This window comes from Drosophila biarmipes, chromosome 3R (genome assembly GCF_025231255.1).
Source record: "Drosophila biarmipes strain raj3 chromosome 3R, RU_DBia_V1.1, whole genome shotgun sequence".
NCBI classification, from domain to species: Eukaryota; Metazoa; Arthropoda; class Insecta; order Diptera; family Drosophilidae; genus Drosophila; species Drosophila biarmipes.
In genome coordinates, this window is record NC_066616.1 from 26,056,329 (window position 1) to 26,078,498 (window position 22,170).

Consider the following 22,170-nt stretch of genomic DNA (forward strand, 5'->3'; position numbering starts at 1 on the left):
GATTTCACAATTTTGTAAGTGACTGAAAGTTGTAGTTGCCTTAGATTATCACTCATACGCAATGTTACCTCTGGTGGAAAATAAACCTTATATGATGTTACATTAAATTGTATTAGGATGTTATAAAATGTACTACTATGGATTTATGTTACTTGATCCTAACACTTAAACAGCTCAACAACTAACTATATTTCATCAAACCATATATTTGTTTGGCTCACAAGGCGTATGAGTAATTTCGATATTAGCTTAGGTTATATTGCGTAACCAACCTCAAAATCGAAATTATTGACTAACTTAATCATTTACCATATAAGCGTAACTATTAAATATAAAATCAACATAAAATACTCCCCTGGGAACCTCGTTAAGAGCGATCATAAAAGCTGACGCGATTACCATAACAAAACTATCGATCGCCCCATAGGCAACCGAGATTCAATAGTATCGATACACTCGCATCGATTAGAAACCGTTAGGCGCCAATCACAATTATCGACTTAATGAAAACAAGTAAAGCGACCAAAGCAAAGCAGCAAAGCAGCAAAGCAGCAAAGCCCAACCAAACTCGGCTGAAAACAAGCCGAATCGAAACGAGCCAAGTCGAGTTGCCTTTGTTTGTTGGTCGGGCCCACTAAAATAGTTCAGGAAATGATGAAAAGGAGGAGTTCGTTGGGGGGAGGGGACGGGAAGGAATGGTATGGTATATTGGGAGCATCGTGGGGCCTGAGTGTGGTATTGAGTTTTGGGTCTTTGGCTTGCGCCCGATTGTGTCCCAGCCTGGCGGCTTTCCACAGCGCAACTGAAATTACGAAAATGCGAGGCGGAAAAGCTGGCAACAACAACGCGCGCATGTGGCAGGGTTGCCAACGCGCAGACAGTTTCCCAGCCTCGGCGGCAGCGGCCGTGGCGGCGACGGCGGCAACTCTGGCCACCCGGCTGTCGACTGTGTGTTGGCCAGGCCAAAAGCATTCAGTACGAACTCTGCACTTCGCACAACAAGACGCCAAGCGACCAGCGACGACGACGCCAAAGGCGCTCGGCCAAAGCCACAGAGCCCGAGCAAAAACTACGTAAATTTTCCACAGCCATTTTCCCCATTTTCCCAGTCGAACAAGAGCGGCAGCAGAAGCATCGCTCTGCCCCTGTGTGTGTGTTAAGTGTGTGCAATAGTGAATTGTTCTTGGCCCAGGCGATCGAGTTCCTCGCAGGAAACCCTTCCCCCCCAAATTCCGTAAAAATGTGGAGCTGGGGCTAGGAAACACCGCCAAAAACCCCCGAAACAAGCAGCGACTCAGAAAAAGGCGCCAAACTTAGATTACCGCCAGCCAAGATTACCTCCTCGAGACCCCGCAGGAAACCATGAAAATGTGGACCGAATCCAATGTGAGTAGATCGTTGTAAGATAAGGTTTAATATCTCAAGTACAGACCTTGATCTTGCTTAAATATATGTGCCATAGATGGGGATTGTCTTTGTTTAATCCTTGTTTGAGAATTAGGTGTTACATAAAGAGATATTATAATATAATTAATAATATATGATCAAATTTTCCATTTTCGATTTTTATTCGGGTTTCAACGTTTACATATAAGAGTAAGTACGTTTTAGAAATCTGTGATACTATCATAGGTAAAAATAAAACATCCCCATATTTTACTAACCTCTTTATTTAAATTTCCAATATGAAAAACCTTTGATGCAATTGTATTACCTTTGTATGATCGACATTTCAAATAAGAAATTTCTTCAGCTTGAAAAAACAGTTCCTAGGACTAATGGTCTTTTATAATACGATACTATTATGGTTCTACTATTATGATTAACCATCTTCAGCTTCCTAATATGTCTGACCATGTATGATGTGATATGATTGCACATGAGTCCATGTGCTTTTGCCATCTGAGGTGCATTCGCTATCTTTGTTTTGATTCTTGAGTTTCTTCTATCGGCATTTATGTTTTGTGCGCGTGTTGCTTTTGCCGTTTACCGGCGAAACCAATTGAAAAGCCATTTGGCTACGGCCGGGAAATGCTCAATGGATTGGTCAGGGGTGCGACGAGGGGGGCGCTTCGAGGGGGGTCCCAAAGAGGGGGCCTCCAGCACGCATATCCATGTGGGGCACTCGTAGTAGGCACGCACAGCACGCGTCGTCAGCTAGCCATTTTCCTCGATTTCCCCCCACCGAAATCCCGATTCTCGGTGCCCGATTCCGATTCGATTTCCATTCCCAAGTTGGGATCTTGAACCCCCTCCCCCTTCCTGACCCCCCAAGCCCCCTCGCAATCGAAGCCAAGTAAACAAAAGCCAACAACAGCAAGGCTTTTCCTCCGCTCTCTTTGTTTTCTTTCTTTATTTCTACCGCTTGCAGCAATTAAATGAAAGTTTTTGTGATGACGGACGACGAAAAGGGGGCGGTGGGTGGTGCTGCAGGGGGAGGCACGGGGGGGCAAGGAGGCGTAGAAGCCGGCGAGCAAAACAAAAACTGCAAAAATGTCATACACGTCGAGGGGGTGGCAATCGCCCCCTGGTTTGGGGGCGTGTAAAGTGCATTGGCATTTAAGATTCGTTGCAGGCGTCGCCTCCAAGTTGCCCAACAAATAAAACACGAGAAGAGGGAAAGAAATTTATTGAAATAAACTTGACCCACAATTGGCCAGAGTGTTTGACGATGGCAGATATGCTGACTTTGAGAAAAATGCTTGGTGCGAGGAATTTGTCAGGTGGCACTTCACGAAGGATTTTATTGTATACTAAAAAAATTTAAGAGGTATTCAAATAAACATTTTACTTTAAGAAAGTTTAAATGATTTTTAAAGTGGCCTAAAGGTAAACTTAAAATCTATTTATTTATTTTAATAAAATGTACCCTTGATATATGTTACCTCAGATTCTTTATGAATGGTAAAAAATATTTTAACAATTTTTTAAGACTGGGGGAAGATAAGTATTGATCATATCTATTGTTTTTTTTTTTAATTTTTCACCAAAATTTGATATCAATATCAAACCAATACCAAAATTTGGTATCAATATCATTTGTACCTCTAAGTTTACGTTCCTTTGTGCTACAGAATTTTAAAAACCAAGCGGTGAAGCGAAATAAATGTGGAATCTTTGGTATCCCTCTGGGGAAGTCTGCAGTTAAAAAGGTCAACAGAATCGCCGCCGCTCCACATTAATGATTTACCAGGGCAAAGGTCGTAAAACGGTAAATCAACAATAAATACACTACCACTCCCCTCTTACCAACTCACGCACACACACACTCACGGGCAAAGGAATCCACTTGTCCTTGACACAGTGACGTACCAAAGTCCGAACGTTGTATAATAATAGCATCATGACTTGCGCTTGTTCCGCTCCTTTGTGGGCGGGGGAGCGGGGGGCGCGGTGCCCCATCAACTCATTTTCATTATCGGTCCCATGCAAATGCCCGCCGCATACCTTAGGTCAGTTTCCGTATCGTAAAAAAAGCCCAGGCCCATGCCGTGCCGGGCAACACAATCTCCCGGGGAGTGGGGCAGCAGCCGGCGGCGGACAAACCCTTTTTTCCGAGCTATAAATACAGGCGAACATCTCTAACCCGAACCGCAAGCATCTGATGAATGAACAATTGGCGTAATTGAGAGCTCGAGTTCGAGTTCGGATTCGAGTTCTCATTTCATTAGAATAATATGCCTTGAGTGCTTATAGGGAATTTCAAGTGTTTGTTTTAGAATTAGTGCTTATAAAGAGCTCTTCACTAGCCATCTCTGCCTAATTGTACTTCAGAAGGTGTCGATTAAAGGGGATTTAAAAAAATGTATCTATTACATTTTTTTTTGATGTTTGTATCTTTGAAGGGATCTAATCTCAGTAAGATACAACAATTATTGCAAGTAGAGTTTAATGTTTCCTACAAAAAACCAAAATGCAAGTGGGTTCTGAATCAGATAAGGTTATTATTATTATGGCTTGGTATAAGAGTCAGATAAATATTTTATGTTGTTATTTTTTGTACTTTAAAAATGTATCTTTTAATGTTTAAGAGTTAGAAGATATCTCCTATATAATGGAATTTATAGAATTCACAAAGAGTTTAGTTAGATGAAATTTAAAATATATAATTTCAAAACTAAGAAGGATACCTATTTAAAAGTTTTATTTAAATTTTTGATGGATTAATGATTATAAAGGATGTTTGTAGTGTAGTATATACAATATAATATATCTTTTTGGTTTGATTCTGAACATAAAAGTTGCAGTGTGAAGTTGGTACAATGACAATACGACTTAGTGAAGTTGGACTGTATAACGGTATTATGCGTATTTACCATTACGCTTTCAATGGGCAATAATAATGGGCAGAGCTGCCTCTGTCGCTGCTGCTGCTCTTCTTCTTGCTCTTGCGGCTGGCCATAATTTATTGGCCACTTGTTTCTAAGCGACGGCAGAGGCAGCGACAGCGACAGCGGCAGCGGCAGCGGCAACCTGCCGTCATGAATGAATGGAGCAGAGTGAGTGAGCGGGGGTGGGGGGCAGAGGGTGAGTGACTTGCTCAAAGAGTGAGTGAATGCCACTCGCTAATAAGCATCAAGAGCAGACACAAAAGGGCAAAAGCAAAAGCAACAGCGCAGCACAGCACAGCACAGCAAAAGCAAAAGCAAGAGTCAACAATAACCACTGCAGTGGGTGGGAAAGAGAGGCAGGCAGTAGGCCGGCAGCACGTGCTAAGCACATTTAACGACAACTACAACAACAACACAGAGCGGCCACAAAAACGATTAAATTAAAAACCAAAACAAACTAAAGAAACGGCGCAGCGCAGCGCTGCCGACGTCGCCGTCACCGCCCGCAGTCGCGTCGCAGTCAGCGCCGCCGCCAGCGCCGCAAGGAGAGAGATACAAAAACAATGTTGAGTACACAAGGCACACACAAAAATAAAAGAAAACAATAAAAAAGGCAACGACAACGACGGCGAAGGCAGCGCGCATAATAAACGTCAATTTAAAAATGCTAAAAGCTCGCGACGCCGACTGCGCAGTCGACCCAAGCCGGCGACAATAATAATAATAATAAAAAACGAAAGAAAAAACCAAGGGAATCGCCGAAAGTTAAGAAGTAAACACAGGCACACACACACACACAGCGACACACGGAGAGCAATAAAAAATAACCCTTTTTCCGGTTTTTGTTTTGCTTTGCAGTTTCTAATCAAGAGGAAATACATGAATGTGGCCAAAATGCCGCTACTTTTTGTTGTGCTTTCGGATTGGGGGCGGTGAGATTTCTTTTTTGGCATTTATCACTTAGCATAGGGAAACGAAAGCGCCGCAATCCTTTTTATGTTGTGCGAAACAGCGACGCAAAGGGGAAATTGGTAACGAATTGACAGACTCACAAGGTCCTTGAGCTTTTCATTCGAATGGAGTGGTAATTCGGCGAGTGGAACTCAAAAGATACAAGATACATTGGTAGAAGATATGAAATAACAGGGAACGAAGTTTAACAAACTATAGGAACCATGAATAACTTACTTAATAGATACAAAATTCTAAAAAACATTAAATAAATATAGGACTTAAACATTCTTTATAGAAACAAGATACAAAATTCGAACAATCATAAAACATCTATAGAACCAAATCATTTTTTTACAAGAGATCCTTTATTGGTTAGTGTTACTCTTGGAAACCCCCGAGAATGGTTATTACCTTCAATAAAATCTTTTTTGGTGATTCCTAACCCAATGGATTAAGATATTAACACCTATATCTCTCTCATCATACCACTTCCACTGCCACAGATACCCACATTTAGGAACTCTCATAATTAATAGCCTTTGCGATTAGATCAGCTGTCCGTGGCATTCATTGAGCACTTTTTCAAAGCCAAATATTTACTACTTGTCACACATACCGGCACGCGAGTGCTCACTATCAACCCACGCCGATTATTCAGTGGCAATAAAAACAATAAAAATCATCTCTCAGCCATTTACATAGCGATCAAAACAAAAGCCCCCAGCTGATTGGGATTTGGCTTGGGGCTTGGGGTAGGGTCGAAGTCGCACACTCACGTTCGATGCCGGGTGTCATAAATAAGTTCGATTTGACTTATATTATTAGCTAAATAAATGTGAATGAAAAAGAGCAGCAATAAAAAATAAGGCAGACGGAAGCAAACAAACAATCGACGGCCAGCAAGAGGCATGAAAATTGAACGAGTGAGTGAAATGAAAGACCAAGTGGCGCCAGCGTCAGCGCCGACGTCGACGGCGCTGCTTAGCGTGAGAAAACCAATTCAAATTGTCAAACACAAATGTCTACGTAATGATCGGCCCCTAATAAATGACAATCGAATGGGAATGGGAATGAATGAATGAAGCCAAGCGGTTCCGAACGAGAACGAAAGTGCGATTCCAATTACGACACCAAAAGCAGATCGCATGGGGAATACAAATGGGTCAGGGGAACAAAGAAGTCAAGTGCTCCAGATACAGTGGGTGAGGCGGGGAAGGGAAATATCAGGTAGTATTATTCATTGCTCATTGAATACGCCAGGGAACTCTTGAAAGTTGGCATCAGTATTCGGGCTAACGAAACTGCTTTGAAGAGGAAAAGCGAAGATGAATACAAAGTATCTTTCAGATAGAAACCAAAAGGTTCCCCATGTTTAGGAGTTACTTCCCGACGCAAGGCCTTATTGAAATTTCCAAAGCAGTAGGAGAATAAGTAGTATTATTAGTGGCATAAAGAAGTATTAGTAGATTATAGCAGTAGTATTGGTAGTAGAACTAGTAGTTGTTGTAATATGTACTGGAGATACATATAAAAACCTGATAGATACTTTAGTACTAAAGAGTAAAACTTTATTACCGTACTCATGTCAATTTCAAACAATTTAAAAGCTGATTTCAGTATTCTTTTGATAGGAATATATAAAAATCATGACTGGCGAGGGACCAAAATGATGCAATTCAAACAAGATTATTTTTAAAACTCATTTCTTTGCCTACTAAGATCCTAATAGCGAGTGATTACCGTAATGCCAACTAATTAGACAGCTGCTTAGTCAACTACTAGAGCTCGGCTAATGTGGATGCCTGCCGCCGTCACAAAAACAGCATATGTGCAACATACTTACGATGTGCAGCATCAGACGGCCTCCGTCTGAGTTGACAAGCACGGCGGGTCCAAGGTGCTCCCCCTCCATAAGGAGCGGGGGTCTTTAACCAAGTGCAATGGCAGCGGCAGCGGCAGCGGCGACGGGCGGAAACAACGAGACTTGTTCGCCACGCCACGCCACCCAAAAGGCCCGCCCCCTTTGGACCAGCACGACCACCCAACCCTTTGGCAGTACGAAGTGGCGTATCAAAACAAAAAAGGCGACGACAGCGTTTCACGTTCTGAGCACAATTAATAAATTATAGACGGCAGAGGAAACGGCGGAGACCAAAAGGCAACGGCAGCGCAGCGGCAGAGCTGTCGACTGCGTGCTGAGGCAGAGGGTTGGGGGGCTGGGGGAGCCAGAGTCACGTGTAGCGCGGCGAAGCAAGTGATCAAAACAAAAACCGACAAAAAACGAATTTATCATTACAACAAGCAATAAAATTAATCAGCAATTCAAAAACTGCAAGTGGCTCGCTTGTTGTTGTGTGTGGCTGTTTGCTGTTGTTGTTTGCCGTCTGAGTTGTTGCGGTTGGTTTAATAACCCGAAAATAATCGCGGGCGAGCGACAGAGATGCCAATAGTTGGCTCGAAGGAGAGGCAGCAGCAGAGGCAGCGGCAGCGGCAGCGGCAGCGACGCCGGCAGAGAATCAGATGAAGTAGAGCAGACGTCGTCGGCGTCATTAAAACAACATAAAAAGTAATAAATAAATATGAGTACGGCCGAGAATAAGTGTGGGTTTGTGTGTGTGTGACAGGGAGAACGAACGACCTTCAACTTCCTGCCCTCTTACCCCTCTTAGCGACATAGACAGATAAACGAAACGGCACAGTGGTCGCTCGCCAATTAGAGGCTCTTTAGTATCGCCAGTGTTTTTATTTGGCCAAACCAAAAAACTCGTTGGAAGCCGGCGTGCTGAGTGTTTGCGAGGGTGATTAGTCAGACTAGGAGGACTTCCCCTATGAACTTAACTTATTTTCATTGCTGTTTGTTAGTTTTATTTCACGGTACTCCTACCTCCTAAAGTTACCGCAATCAGTATCCACTTTTGCCTAAAACCTACCCTTAATTATCATCCTACTGTATCCTAACTAGTAAATCTATTACCTTTATGGTTTAATAAGTATCCTTAACTAAAATTCATATTTATAAAATAATATCCTCTAATTAAGAAATGGTGTCATGATAAAAGCTGTGATTGCTTATATTATAACACATTCATTAATGAGTAATATCTTATTTTAAAATATCAAAAGTTTAATTGGTCTTTACCAAGAATACTTATCAATAAGTTGGGCTAACAAAATATATTATACCTTTTCAAGGCACTTAATATAATACCATTTCCGGATCAGTGTATCCCAGTTATAGAACATGGAGGTGAAAATATATCTTATAATTCCAAGACCATTATGCATCCTCAATGCAAATCCATAATACGCTCCAGTTCTAATCGCCCAGGGCCCACTGTAGCTTGGGTGATGTGTGAGGTGGCGCTACCTGTCCGCCCGTCGGCTGTCAGGCGGTGACATTGATAGCTTTAACTGTAAACGCTGCCAGTCGAAGCGCTGCGACAGAGCGAGAGACAAACACCCGTAGATGGGATGGCGGCAGTGGCCAGTGGTGGTGGCAGTCGGAGCGAGATGGGTGACAATCGGCATAAATTAAAGGCGACATGCAACATGTGAGTCTGCCCAGTCGCAGTCTCAGATTTTTGGCTGCTCTGCGGCGCTGCCAAGTGTTTTGCATATATGCAAATCGCCCGCACACACAGTCCCCAGGCCCGGCCGACAAAAACACACACAGATACACACAACCATCCGTTTCGGGATTGGGGCAAATGCACCTTGCAACGTCGCGAATTCGAACTTGTTTGGAGTCGCCTCGAAGAGAGCGCTCGCGTCAGTCGCCGAAGAACTTCAAAGCCAGCAGCATGTTGCATGCCATAAGCAGGAAAAAAGCACAAAAATGCAAAAGCAAAAGAGTCGTAATAGAGCTGAACAACAACCGCAGAGGCAGCAGCATCCAGCATGCAGCAGGCGGCATCCACAGTGCCTGGCAGCGGCAAATTAAACTAATAAGCGTAAAAGGAACAGCGCACCGATTGCAGCGCTGCAACTGCGACGCCGACGACGGCGTCGGCGCCGGCAGCGCCGCTGGAGCGCAACTCTTGGACTGTCGAAATCCATTATAACCCCAATCGGCAATCGCATTTCTTCCTTCGAGTGGCGCGGTCGTGGAGCTGCAACCGGTCGCCACTCCCTCTCCATTTCCCGATTCCATTCCCCACTGCCAGATGCACTGCGGGAAAATGTTAATTTCAAGGAGTTGTAATTACTCGGATCTATGCTTTTGAATTTCCTATATGAAGACTTCAAGAAATACACTTTAAGCACATTTTTTGTTAAATTTTTGTATTACTTACAGTTTTTCCTAAGTTTAAGTTATTATGATTTTCTGTCGATATGTTAAGTAACATTTTACTATAGTTTGAGGTTTTGTATCTTATTATGGAGAATTACTATATTACCTAAACTTTTGTCTTTAATTTTCTTCTTCATCATTATGTCCTTCATTAAAGTAAATGGAAATTATTAAGCGTTTATAGAAGAACTATTGACAATCAACCAAAAATATATAATTTCTCACAAAACACACAAAACAAAGAACTTAGAACTAACAAAATCAAGAACTATTTCTCAAAACAATAAAAATTCTAAAAATCTAATTTGTAATAAAAAAGTTTGTATATTTTTATATATTTTAGTGAAGTAACTTATGGATAATTTCCCACCTAACCATTTAGTAAGCCTCTCTGAATTCCTAACACCTAAAAAATACGTTTTCCAGTGGGTTAAATCATAAAACTGAAGTTGCATTGATGCCCTGGCCTACCCCTTCGTTTTTCCCCCGGCGCAGCGAACCAAACCGAACCGAACGGAACGTAACCAGCTTTTGGCCCTGGCCAAAACTCTAATCCGACAGGGACAACTCGGACGGGGCATGGGAATTGGCAGGGCTAGAGAGATTGGCCAGAAGGTAGCTGGGGAGGGGGGGACAGGACGCCAGAGGGACAGGGGAGGCGAATGCTAGGTGGGTGGCTGCAATGCGAGCTTTCGGAAATTGAAACTGGCATTAGAAGAGTGCCAATGAAAACCAGCATTCGTGAAACAAACTGAATACTAAGGAGCTTAAACACACCAGTTGTACTACCCTTCTTTCCCGCAAGATCATACGATTGAATGCGTTCTTAGTTCAGCCTATGCAAATGTAAATAGTTACCTGACTTTTATATAATTTTATTGCCTACTTTTCGGTGCGATTAGCTTGATTATTAAAACCGGTTATTAGAGTGGTTTTTCGCAATTTAAAAAACATTGATGTTAAAACTAATACCCTATCGGAATTTCTAGTAGTACTCTATACTATAATATAGTATTATAATAAAGATTTTTCTATCCTCTATGCAACGATTCGCCTTTCAACGTAAGCGTTCTCCCCGTAGTCGATGAATTCCAAGGAAATTCGGTATAAATATGAAGATCTATTCTCGTGATGCCCAAACCGGTGACCCAGAAACGGAATGAAAGAACACTTAATCTAATAAAGGAACGAATGCAGCGCCAATCAGCCAATGGAAAACCCCGATATTAGCAATTTGCGGGCCAACTCGATTCCCGGCTGCACCTGATCGCAGTTATCAATGGTGCAGAGCCCCAGGAGAAGAGAGTCCATATAGCTATACCCACGGAACCGATCATTTCGACAGTGGCAATTCCTCGCCAGCGGTCGGGCGAAAATAGCCAGCGCCTCCGAACAGAAACATTATTAATGCCTGTGTTGTTGTTTGGATAAGTTTTACTCAATAGCACCGAGTCATCATCCGTCGGCAGTCTGCAGAGGCGATGCCGATGGAGAGAGCGGGCCGCGAGTCTCCAAAAATATAATGCCAGGCCAACAACAGTGCGCCGAGCACAAGGCCAACAGCTGGTCGCCCTGGTCTTTGGGGCCCGAATCCGAATCTGAATCTGAATCTGCGTCTTCATCGGCATCGGCATCGGCATCAGCATCCAACATCTCCGTGTTTGTCTCGCGAACCCATCCCCCTTCCTTCACCCAGTCCCCCTTCTGGGCTGGCATCGCATCCATTCCGTTCGCTCTGTTTCGGCTCGGCGTTCCACATTCACATCGACGTCCACACAGCAACGTATCCACACTGAAATCCGCCAAACCTGCAGCACTCCTTTACCCTATCCCGTGGGTAGGGAGTTAATATTTTAACCCATAGTTTGCAAACGTAGTAGTCAAACCTTTATAAATTCTAGCTTAAGTGCACCCTCTTCAGATCTTTTGATATTACTAAGTTGGATACCATTAAAAACACTGATAATCAATCCTTACTATCCATTTTAAGCCAATAACAAACCTGTCTATCAATCCTTTTCATCTCTTTCTTGATTTCCGTTTTAATTATAACTGGGTTTAAACCTAAATGCCTTCTCTTAGAGTGTAATTTAGAATGCAATTAGGGCCCTGTTCCAGTTACTCAATATAATGCAGGAGCAAAACCTCTACCATATTCCAATCTTTATAGTAAACTAAAATTTGGTTAAAACTCTAGAAATGTAGGGACATAGAATCTTATTTTTTATTATTTCCAATTGGGTTTAAACTTAAAGCCCTTCTTTTGGAATTACATGGGAAGGCAAATAGGGCCCTGTCTCAGTTACTTAATATAATGCAGGATCAAAACTTATACTATATTCCAATCCTTAAGGTAAAATTTGGTTTAAACATTGAAAACATATGGAGATGCAGATTTTTATAGTTTTCATTTCCAACTGGGTTTAAACTTAAAGATCTTCTTTTAGAATTCCATGAGAAGGCAAACAGGGCCCTGAAAGTTTCAACATCATGTAGGACCTAAAACTTTTACTAAAATTGTACTTATAAGAGTAATGTATATCTAGGTCCTCCAAAAGATCCTTTGCAAGGGTATTTAAAGCTTCGGCGGCACCGCTTAAGCCTCCTTTTTGCTGATATTTCGAGTAACTAGCACAGGCAACAACAACGACAGCGGCACCAGCACCAGCGCCGAACATGTTCAAAGTTTCTCGGATGCGACAGCGACAAGCGGCAACAAAAACAACCAAGCCCAGAGCCGCCTCCGCCACACACTCGCATAAAATTTTAATACAAAAATGCTGCCAAACATTTGCCCACCCCCGCAACAACGGCAACTAAAGCTGCGGCAGTGGCAGCGGCAGAGACCATTACGCAGGGGCCCCTTTCTTTCTATCCTCCTTTCTTTCGGTCGGTCGGTTGGGTTGCTGGGTTGGTCCGACCTGACACTCAACTCAGCTCAACTCGCCGTTCAGCAATTTCATTTCAACATGCTTCTAACAGAGCCGGAGCCGGAGCCGGAGCCAGAGCCAGTCCAGTCCCGCAGCCAACAGATCTTGGTTCGCTTTAGCAAAGCAAAAGCATCTTAAATTTTTCTGTTTCTGTTCGCCCCAACCCGCCATCCACCGGGCTCGGTCCACCATCCTCCATCGCCCCCATAGACCCCGTCGTTGTCGTACTTTATAGTCGTACTTTGTTGGTTTTCTACCCACAAGTCTTTCTCTTTTTTTCGTTGTCGCTGTACCCAGAGCCAGAGCCCGAGCCGGGGCCAGAAGAAGCACAGCACAGCACAGCACAGCACAGCGCAGCACAGCACAGCACAGCACAGCACGGGCAGGGGCAAAAAACCGAGGGAAAAAGAATTTTTTTTATAGGTATTATTTCGTTCCCACATACGACGCGCCGAGGCGAACGACGGTCGGTTGGTTGGTTCGTTGGCTCGTTGGTTGTTCAGTCCCACAGTTCGACGGTGGGACTATGCGACGGTCGAAATGAACGAAACGAGAATGAGTGGGGGATGAGAGGCAATGAGCGGTCGGGGGAGGGCAAGGAAGGGAAACGGCAGAGGCCGTGACAGCGTCAGCGCATGTACATATAAAACCCGATACTACGTCAGCCAGGGTTGCCAGGGCAGTTGGGAAAGCAAGGGAGATACATTCCGTTGAAGACTGTAAAGTCAGGGTTTGAAAAGTATCTAACAATCGTAACATTTAAAGATGAAAACCTTATTTTTCATTAACAAATCCATCTTAATTTCCTGTATTAAACTCATTTAATCTTATAAAAAAATCTATTGCCTTTTTTTTAAATATTTTTTGTTATATGTTCGGCCTTGTAGTGCCCATCCCCTTATTTAATATATTTATTGGAATTCCGAACCCAAGTAATCATATATAGTTTCGTAGAACTCCTTGAAATGCCCGCAATCTGCTCTGTGGGACCCGGTTCAGGGTTCAATGCCGTTTGCTATAACCGAGCGCCTGGCAACCCTGCGCACTTGTGTTGCTGCTTTTGCTGTGCTGCCTCTGCTGATGTTATGCCGCCTGTCTGCCAACCAGCCTGCAATGTCCCGCTACCCGCTCACCGTGCCCGCTCCCCGTCCGCCCCCGCCCCCACGCCCTGCTCCCAGCCATCGAGTGTACGGCCATCAAGCCATTTGCCTCTGACAGCGCACACGATGCGCCGCACAAATATCGCCGAGCAGCCAGCGCACATACAAGCCGACGTATGTACGGGCTATATATTTTTGTAGGTTATGTGTATATAGCTGGCGGTCGGTGGAGCGGTGTGAGTCAGGCACGGCGATTGTGGGAGAGAACGGACGAACGAACGAACTTCGTCGGCGCAACGAAAACGAGCTTTGCTCTTCGGCCCTCTCTGGCCTATGTATGGGGCGGTTGTGTGTGGGGGAGTGTATAAATACAGTGGGTACTGTTGGATAGGGAAAGGTATCTGTAAGATACATTTTGTAGGTGAAAAACTCGTCTAAAACTAAGATAAATGCAAATGGAATAGGAACTGTAAGCCATACTCAATTTGTATCTGTCAGATACATTTCACAAAAAATATTTTTTACAAGATATACATTTGCATCTTTAAGATACATTTCCCAAAAATGTTAGAAATCCCAAAAAAAGGAAATAATATAAGATTTGCAACTGTATTTTTATATTTTTCCGATCATAGAATATTATTGAAAATATATATTTGATTACATCATATCATATCAAAGGGATACCTTAAACATTTCTGATTTAGGAGTTCTTTATGTGTCACTTTTAAATATATCTCTTAGTTGAAATAGTTTCCCCTGGAATTGCGTGTGTCCTTCATAGCGGGTTCCGCCTGTCCACACTGTACATAAAATGTTAAAACTCTGATTATGACGATGACGTTGGGCTGCGGGATGGGTGGTGGGGTTGGAATGGAATCGGGATGGTAGATGCCGGGGTGGCGAGGTGGTGAGCGGAGAGGGGCGGCGGTTGGGAATCGGGGATGAGCAACGACAGCACAACAACAGAGCAGAGCAGAGCGCACACACAAAATGAAGCAGAGGAAGAGGCAGCAGCAACAGCAACAGCAACAGCAGAGGGAAAAAGTTTCAAATGGAAATTTTGAATTAATGAACGAAACGAAACGAAATGAACTAAACTGGTTTCATTTGTGCTCTGAGCTCAGAGTTGTTTTTGTTGCTTTTCGCCTCTTTCTCTCCGCTCTGCTCGGCTCTGCCGTTCTCGTTGCTGTTGTTGCTGTTGCTGTTGTTGTGCCGCTTTCTTGGCGGCCTGTACGTTTCTCATTTGAAAATATTTTCGCCTCGAACGAAAGAGGCTAATTAAGCCAAAGGAATTTCTCTGCAATTTCCAGCCAGCAGCAGCAGCAACAACAATTGAGTTTCGTACGTTTCGTTTTGAAAACTTGTCGTCTTGGCAGTCAGCTGGGTCTCAAGTTTTCGCCGAGAGTAGGAAGTGAATGAGAACTCTCTTTTAGGGTCTTATTTTTTCGCGGCGAAACGATCCGATCCGCCAACTTTGAATTCGCCGCGTACGGATCGCCTTTGTTTGTGGCTCTTGGTTATGCTCGCTTTTCAAGGCAATAAGGTGCAATAGTTTTTCGCCCGGCGGTTCCGAATGGTCGCCTTTTTGGCGGAGTTGTTGTTCTGCCGCCGCTGCTGCGGCTGCCGCTGCCACGAAGCAACAACAAGCTCCGGCCAAAGCGGAAATGAATGGATCGGCTCGGCTTGGATCGGATCGGATCGGTCGGTGACTATAGGTTCGCGGGCAGGCGAACAAGTGCTGAACCGACCAGGAACAAGTTCTCTCTATGGGCTTAATGAAACATCTTGCTGGACACTGTGGGAAAAAGCAGCTGCAGTTTCAGCTCTATTGTTACTGGTCTTCGCGCATTGAATTTCAAAGGTCTTATAAAAGTGATTGTTAGGATACTTTAAATCTACTTAGTATTATTTCCTAGATTTGAGCACAACGTTATCATTTTTTTCAAAATTTTTTTGAAATACTTTGACTAAATACAAAAACTTTCATAACAAAGCTGTACTTAAGTATTGTCTTGACATTAAAAAAAAACTTTGACAGATTATGAATATAGATTTTTCGATAAATATTTTTTGTGTATCTTGAAACTTGTCCATTTAAAACACAAATTAGAAAACCTTAAATACAAAAGTTACAATCCTTAAATCTTAGGATCTCCAATTTAGTAACATATGAGTTACTCACACTTTTAGGAACCCTTCCTCGCAAATACCCATCAACCTTTTAGGTTACCAAGTGTTCCTCCTGTTTCTTTGACACTTTTCAACACTGTTTGTTGTGCACTATTTCCACCCCCTTTTCTCTCAGTGAAGGTTAGTTGTCTGCTACCTCCGCCGCTGATTATTGTTCCTGGCACAGGCGGCGAGTGCTTCCTGTTCGAATGCTTTCTTATCAGCAGGTTGCCCCCGATGCGATGCTATCGGTCAGGGTCGTCGGTTCGGGGAGTTCGTCGTCGCAGAGGCAGGTTGCTCTGCTCCTTCCTTGCTCCTGCTCCTGCTCCTGCTCCTGTTGACAGATTGTATAATTGGCGTTGAATTGATTCGATTACTGAACGTCGCTTGTTCGCTCGCTCAGATGGCTTTTATCCTGCTTTATTTGCGAATGCGTTGCATGAAGTCCCCATATGCCCACGCCAGTGCGAGATTCTTTGTGATGCAAGCAGTAATTAGGTAATGAATCCTTTAAAAGGAGAATCCCAGAACGGGTGGGTGTAATTAAATAGCAAGAAACAAATCATTTAATTATTTTTACAATACGCAGCACAGGACTTACGCAGCCATTAAATTGTGCATAACTATTAATTTTTGTACTGAAACCCATATTGCAACGAATTTGATATCTGTAAACCGAAAGGCTTTTTGGGTGTGGAATTACTTCATTAATAATATATTTTCTGCAAGTGGGTAGGGGGATGTAAAACCCACAACATTTTTGATAACAGTACTGCCAGTATGTTCATTTTTAAATTACTATTTAAATTGTTAAGATCGTCGTTATCTCAACTCATTAAGTCCTCGGTAAGAGTCCCAAGACCAAGATAAGAAATTTCACGTGTGCCCAGTATTTATGTCTACAGATCATGATAATAGCTCGAAGGAAGTTTGTAAACCATAAAAACTATTTAAAGACATTAAATTGGAACAAAATTAGCAGATTATTATTAGTAAACCTTTATTTACGACGGTCTTTAGTAACCCAAGTAATTAAAACGACTATAAAAGGATATGGGATCATCGCTATTCGGTTCTATTATAAGACTATAAAAAAAATTTTTATAAAAAATCTAAAGTTGTTCCATATCAAAGCTCTGTTGATAACTTCCCAGTTGACCGTACTCAACACTCTGCCAATGGAAGCCAAACATTCAACTCGCAGGCAAGACTATGCAAAGCGGACACCTGTTTTTGCAACACGATCGCTATTGTTGCCGCGGTGCGGCGATGTTGCTGCCGTGGATGTTGCAGCAGCAGTTGCTGGCACAATGCTGGTGGTGGTGCTGGAAAGTCCTCCTCCTCCAGCTGCTGCGGCACCTCCCCGCGCTGTTTTTGCCACTCGGGCCATTTATTCAGCATTCAAAACTCGTCTAAATCTAAACCGAAGCAACATGTGTGTTGTTTGCCAGTGAGTGAGTGCCGGCTAGCTTTCAATGGGACACGTTTGGTGGCGGTGGTTGCTACAGCAAAGTGGGTGGTGTGTGTGCGCGAGGGGGTGGTGTCCTCGGGGTGTGGCGCAGCCTCTGGGCCACCGACATGTGTGTGAATAGCGCATGCTGGCAAAATATTTGCACGACGCAGCCTCGCCAAAACACACGCACACATATTTAGAAAAGCTAACGGCAGCCGCAGCGCGTGTGGGCGGTTGCGCAACGTCGCTGTCGCTGCCGCTGCCGCTGCCTCTGCCGCTGCCGCTGCCTGAGTCGACGTCACTTGCATTGAACTCGGAAGTAGACGCAATAGAAATAGAGAATAAAAATAAAAATAAAACCAGTTGGCGACGCGAGCCAACATGCAACATGAACATCATAACATATTCAAATCGCCAACAGCGCTGCCAGCGGCATTGTAGCAGCAGCGTCGACGTCGACGGCGCAGCATTCGAAGCTTTTACTCTCACGTGAAAAGCGATTTTTTATCACCTCCGCCGCCGTTGTTTTGATTTATTTCGCTGCTCTGCATCGCGTCACGAATTAAACTAAACAAGCGAAGTGGCACAACAACGGAACTCCCGACGCTGCCGATACTCAGGAAATATCTGGTAGGTTGGCGCTTTGTTCGTTCCACATCTGCATTTCACTTGCAATGATCGATCGAACGGTTGATCGGTTGATTAGGACGTCAAAAGTATGCTGCAGAAAATGTCAGGGAACCCGGGAGATAAGGAAGAATCCATAGATCATAAGGGGATCCGAAAAGGTCAGGATACTCAGGTGATAAGATAGAAACGAAGATCTTAAAGGATGGTTATGAAAGTTGGGATAAACATATTTAAGCATCTTTTCCAAGTGTTTAACCTTTTTAAAATTTTACATATAATAAATTGTTACTGCTTTAAAGTAACTTAAATTTAAGTTGCCTTAAGAAAATGTTTTTTTTTTATTACATTTTAAGACTTTGATTTCTAAGATCCTCGATATGTCGCTAGTGTTTATAAAAATTAGGAGTTTTTATAGCACCTAGTACAATCTTATGAAAATACAAGGCGTTCTAGCTGAAAAGAGAATTGCAACACTTTCGGATTATACATAGTTTAAGCCACAGGATGATCATAGATATATGCCTAAACTTCGATTTCTTAATAGCCCCCGGTACAGTAAGCACTCCCCTGCGAAGTACGTATGGTCCGAAACCGATAGCCACAGCCCTCGACCAGTTGCATGTCCGTCATCAGCTGGAACGGAACCCGTGCCTCGTACTACCTTTGTACCCCCTGTCGATGGGGAATAAAAAATAAACCCCATTTCTCGCTCGCCTCGAAGTAATGACATCAGCGACTGAGACGCGACAGAGACGGAAGCAGCGGAGCAGGATACGGCAAAATATGCGACGCAAAATTGGTTGGGTCGGGTTGGGTAGGACTTTGGTTGGGCTTGGGTTTTCGGCGTGCCGTGGGTACGGGCACGGCACTGCATTGCCAATCCATTTGGCGAGCCAGCAGCGCAACTTGAAAACAATCAGTCAGCGTTCGTCCGCAGCCTGCGACGGACTGCCCGACTTCTCCGCCGCTGACCTTCAATCAGGGAGGGAGTTCGCCTCTCGCCTTTTGGCCAGGCGAATTAGAATTGGCGCGCTTTTAGCCTTTTTCGGCCAATATACAATATGCAGTTGTACTTTATTTGTATTCTTTAGCTACGTTTTTGGGCCAAAAGAGATAAGCTGGGCGAAAAGCAGGGGAAAAAACAAAAAATGTTTCAAGGCGAAATTCGCACAGCAATCTTGGCAATAGCGCATAAAATAGCACAGAGCGCACACGAAGCGGGCAAAAAGTACCTGGCAGATACAGATACGACTGCCAGTGTGCGGACCGAACCAGTCAGCCAACATCTGAGATACAGATACGAGCGCACCGCTGAAATAAACAAAAATGTTTCAACAAAAAAGGGGGATGGCGAGGGGCGAGGCAGAGGGAGAGGGAGAGGGAGACGAGAAGAGACGACGCCGACGTCGCCAGCGAAACACCAACAGCAACAGCAACTCGAGTTCAGTTTTGCTTTTCACAGCGAGCGTTTCAGTCGCTTTGGCTCAGTTTGCTTTGTCGCTGCCTTCGCCGCATACCACTCGCTTACACGTACATACATATGCCCATGTGGAAACGTACCTTTATATAAACGAAACGAAACGAAAACGAACGACCAGATACGAAACGAAACGAAATCCCAACTGACAAGCAAGACTGGCACACAGATACACGCACACACAGCGGCGAGAGATACGCCGTTGGTGGTATTGGTGTAGACTGTTAGTCAGCGCTTGTGCGGCACAGGGTTGCCATATGGTCGGGAATCCACTGCTTGGCGGGTTGGGAAAAGTACTGGGTTTTCTGGATCAATATGGAAGATTGTTAGCTGTATAATATCTTTATTTTCTTGGCATACCTCTAGAAACTACTGACTTAAAATAGGTTATCTTATTAAGTTATTTTTTGACAGTAGAATCCTAAGAAAATGTCAGATGGATGAGCTGGATGTATGACTAGTTCATTATCTATTACTAATTTTATTATTTACACTTTTATTTACCAATTCATCTTTCCATATAAATTAATACAACTTTAGTTAAACATTTTCGAAAAAATTGTTCATTAAAGTTTCGAGTTTGGTTTTGAAAAATGTGATAATAACTCTTCTGCTAGTTTTGTTCATTTTTATATGTTTTCTTGTTTGCATTCTGTTTATCTACCACTTCAATATTCTGAAGTAAACAAAAGTTTAAAAAATATATATTTTTTACCCACAAAGAAAATAACATCAAAACAAATAATTTTATATTTGTTTTTTAATGACTAACACAGTACATTGATGCTGGGCATTGCTATCAATTTTTGGGGAGAAAATAAATATAAATGTTCTTTCTCCATTGCACATTCTTGAAACATGACAAATAGTATTGCCTTCAGATAAATTATGGAGTATGAGCTACAAGTACAATCATGCTAATAAAAGCACGCCCTGTCAACACTGTCCGTTTTCAAAACCCCTTCGATCGCGATCGGAAATGTCAGAGACCCAGTCGACTTTCGAATCGAGCCGCAAACTCTGGCAACGCCGCCTGTATCTTTTGAATACCCGCTCCCACAATCGAACCGGCGGGCCAAAGCGCCTGGTTTGGTTTGCACAACGTTTCGCTTCGCTGTCCGTAGTTCGTTATTCCGTAGTTCGTTATTTCGTTGTTGGGATTTCTGCTCTGCGTTGCTGTGCTGGGCTGAAACTCTCGGCTGGCAACGCCGCTCGGCCCCACACACAGCTGGCAATGCCCCCGTATTGTGTGTGTGCGCTCTGCCCAGCGCCGCTCTCCTCTCGCTCTCCTCTGGCCACAAGCGCTCTGGCTCTCCCCTCCTCTCAGCCCCGCTGCCGTCCAAAAACTCGTTCAGTTTCAATGCTTTTACATAAGTGCTCGTCGCGGAAGAGAGACGGCCGCATGCAGCGCGCCCGCTCGCACTCACGGCCACTGCGCGTACAGGGGTGCATTTACTTGCGCCTGTGTGCGTGCCTGCCGTTTGGGCCGCCTGCTGCCTGCTTCTTGAGCGCCGAGCGTTTTATTTGTGATTTTAGCACGGCGCTGCGAGGTCCACGTCGCTCTTTCGCTCCGTGCCCGCCACACAGCTCCAATTCGAAAACGACGTAAACCCAGAAAGCCAGCCGTTCGCCCAGCAGCGCGCGTAATTCAAAGATACCAGAACTCGAAACAGTGTTTTGCGGGATCGTGCGAGAGTGCATGTGAAAGATACAAAAGTGGTCAACTGAAAAGTATAATATTCGAATAATACAGTGCACTTTTTTGGAGAACATAAACGATAGCGATCAGCCATGTCGTCCAAGTTCTGTGATGCCGCTCTGGGCCGCTCCTACGCCTGCTCGTCCCGCTTCCCTTCGGGACACCTGCTGGCCGCCCTCTGATCCGCCCAGGACCACGCCCACACGCCCAGTGACTGACTGACAGGGATCGCACTCGTACCGCCCTGAACTAAAAACTCCAACGCGTTACCTTTTTTTTCGTTTTCCATCTACTTGGATATAAACGTTGTGAAACTGTGAACGGCCCAGCCGAAAATGTGCACTGAGGTGAGTCTCGAAGATCCTACGGGGATGGGGGTCCCAAAAGTATAAATATAAGGATCTGGGGTTTTTGGGGGCACTTTACAGGGAGAAATCCTCAATATATGAGTTTAGTGATCACACCATACTAGGAAAAAGGTCTGAAGAAGTGATATTTGAGTAAATGAATATAAGATCTTTGATACTTAAATATTTAAAATAAATCTTATATGGGATAATATATTAATATACGAAGTTTTCCATATTTTATAGTATTTCAATATTAATGTAAAGCTAACTAAAAAGAAACACTTTTCAGATAAGTTGGGAAATCCCTGTTAGGAAAAGCAAGAATACAAGTGAGATGAGGTTGTGTAGCCCAAGTTCCTTGGTAATCCCAATTCCTCAAACTGCCTTATCAGCAACTTGAACTTGCCGCAAGTTGAGTTCGTCTGCGGATTGATAAGGCGCGTTTGAGGTTGCGCCTCCGCCAATTGGGGAATAGGAATCTCTCAGGTGGCATACCGCACCTGCAGCGCCGCCTTGCGAAATGCGCGTAGCTTCAACATGTGGTTTTCTGCCAGCTTATTGGCAATGCGTGGGCGGGTGTTTTTGCCCCAGTGGGTGGTGCGATGGTGCCTCAGTTGATGGTGGTGCTCTGGGCATGACATGCAAACTTAGGTGGTGGATAATGCGAGTCGAGACGGGAGGTGGGGAGGGCTATCAGCAACAACAAAGGGACGTGGCAGCGAACCCAAGAACCCAACAAAGCCCGCTCTCGGTGGCTGCTGCCATTCAGCAATGTAAACAATG

At 44.0% G+C, this 22,170-nt stretch overlaps 1 protein-coding gene and 1 long non-coding RNA gene across 3 annotated transcripts in view; one reads left to right on the forward strand and one right to left on the reverse strand.

The window, feature by feature from the left end:
* Nucleotides 1-992: 992 nt before the first annotated feature.
* LOC108024571 (G-box-binding factor) overlaps nt 993-22,170 on the forward strand; it is a 38,974-nt gene continuing 17,796 nt past the window's right edge. The window contains exon 1 of one of the 2 annotated variants that reach the window (XM_017094568.3): nt 993-1,386. In XM_017094568.3, the coding sequence (XP_016950057.1) occupies nt 1,363-1,386 (24 nt within the window). In that variant the 5' untranslated portion in view covers nt 993-1,362. Of the gene's footprint in view, nt 1,387-20,843; nt 21,385-22,170 lie in introns of those variants that run through there. The other variant, XM_017094569.3, reaches the window with a different exon arrangement.
* On the reverse strand, nt 14,202-15,783 carry LOC108024572 (uncharacterized). The gene is made up of 2 exons (XR_007764527.1): nt 14,955-15,783; nt 14,202-14,409 (listed from the first exon to the last, which is right to left on the reverse strand). It is a non-coding gene; the product is annotated as an uncharacterized LOC108024572 (long non-coding RNA).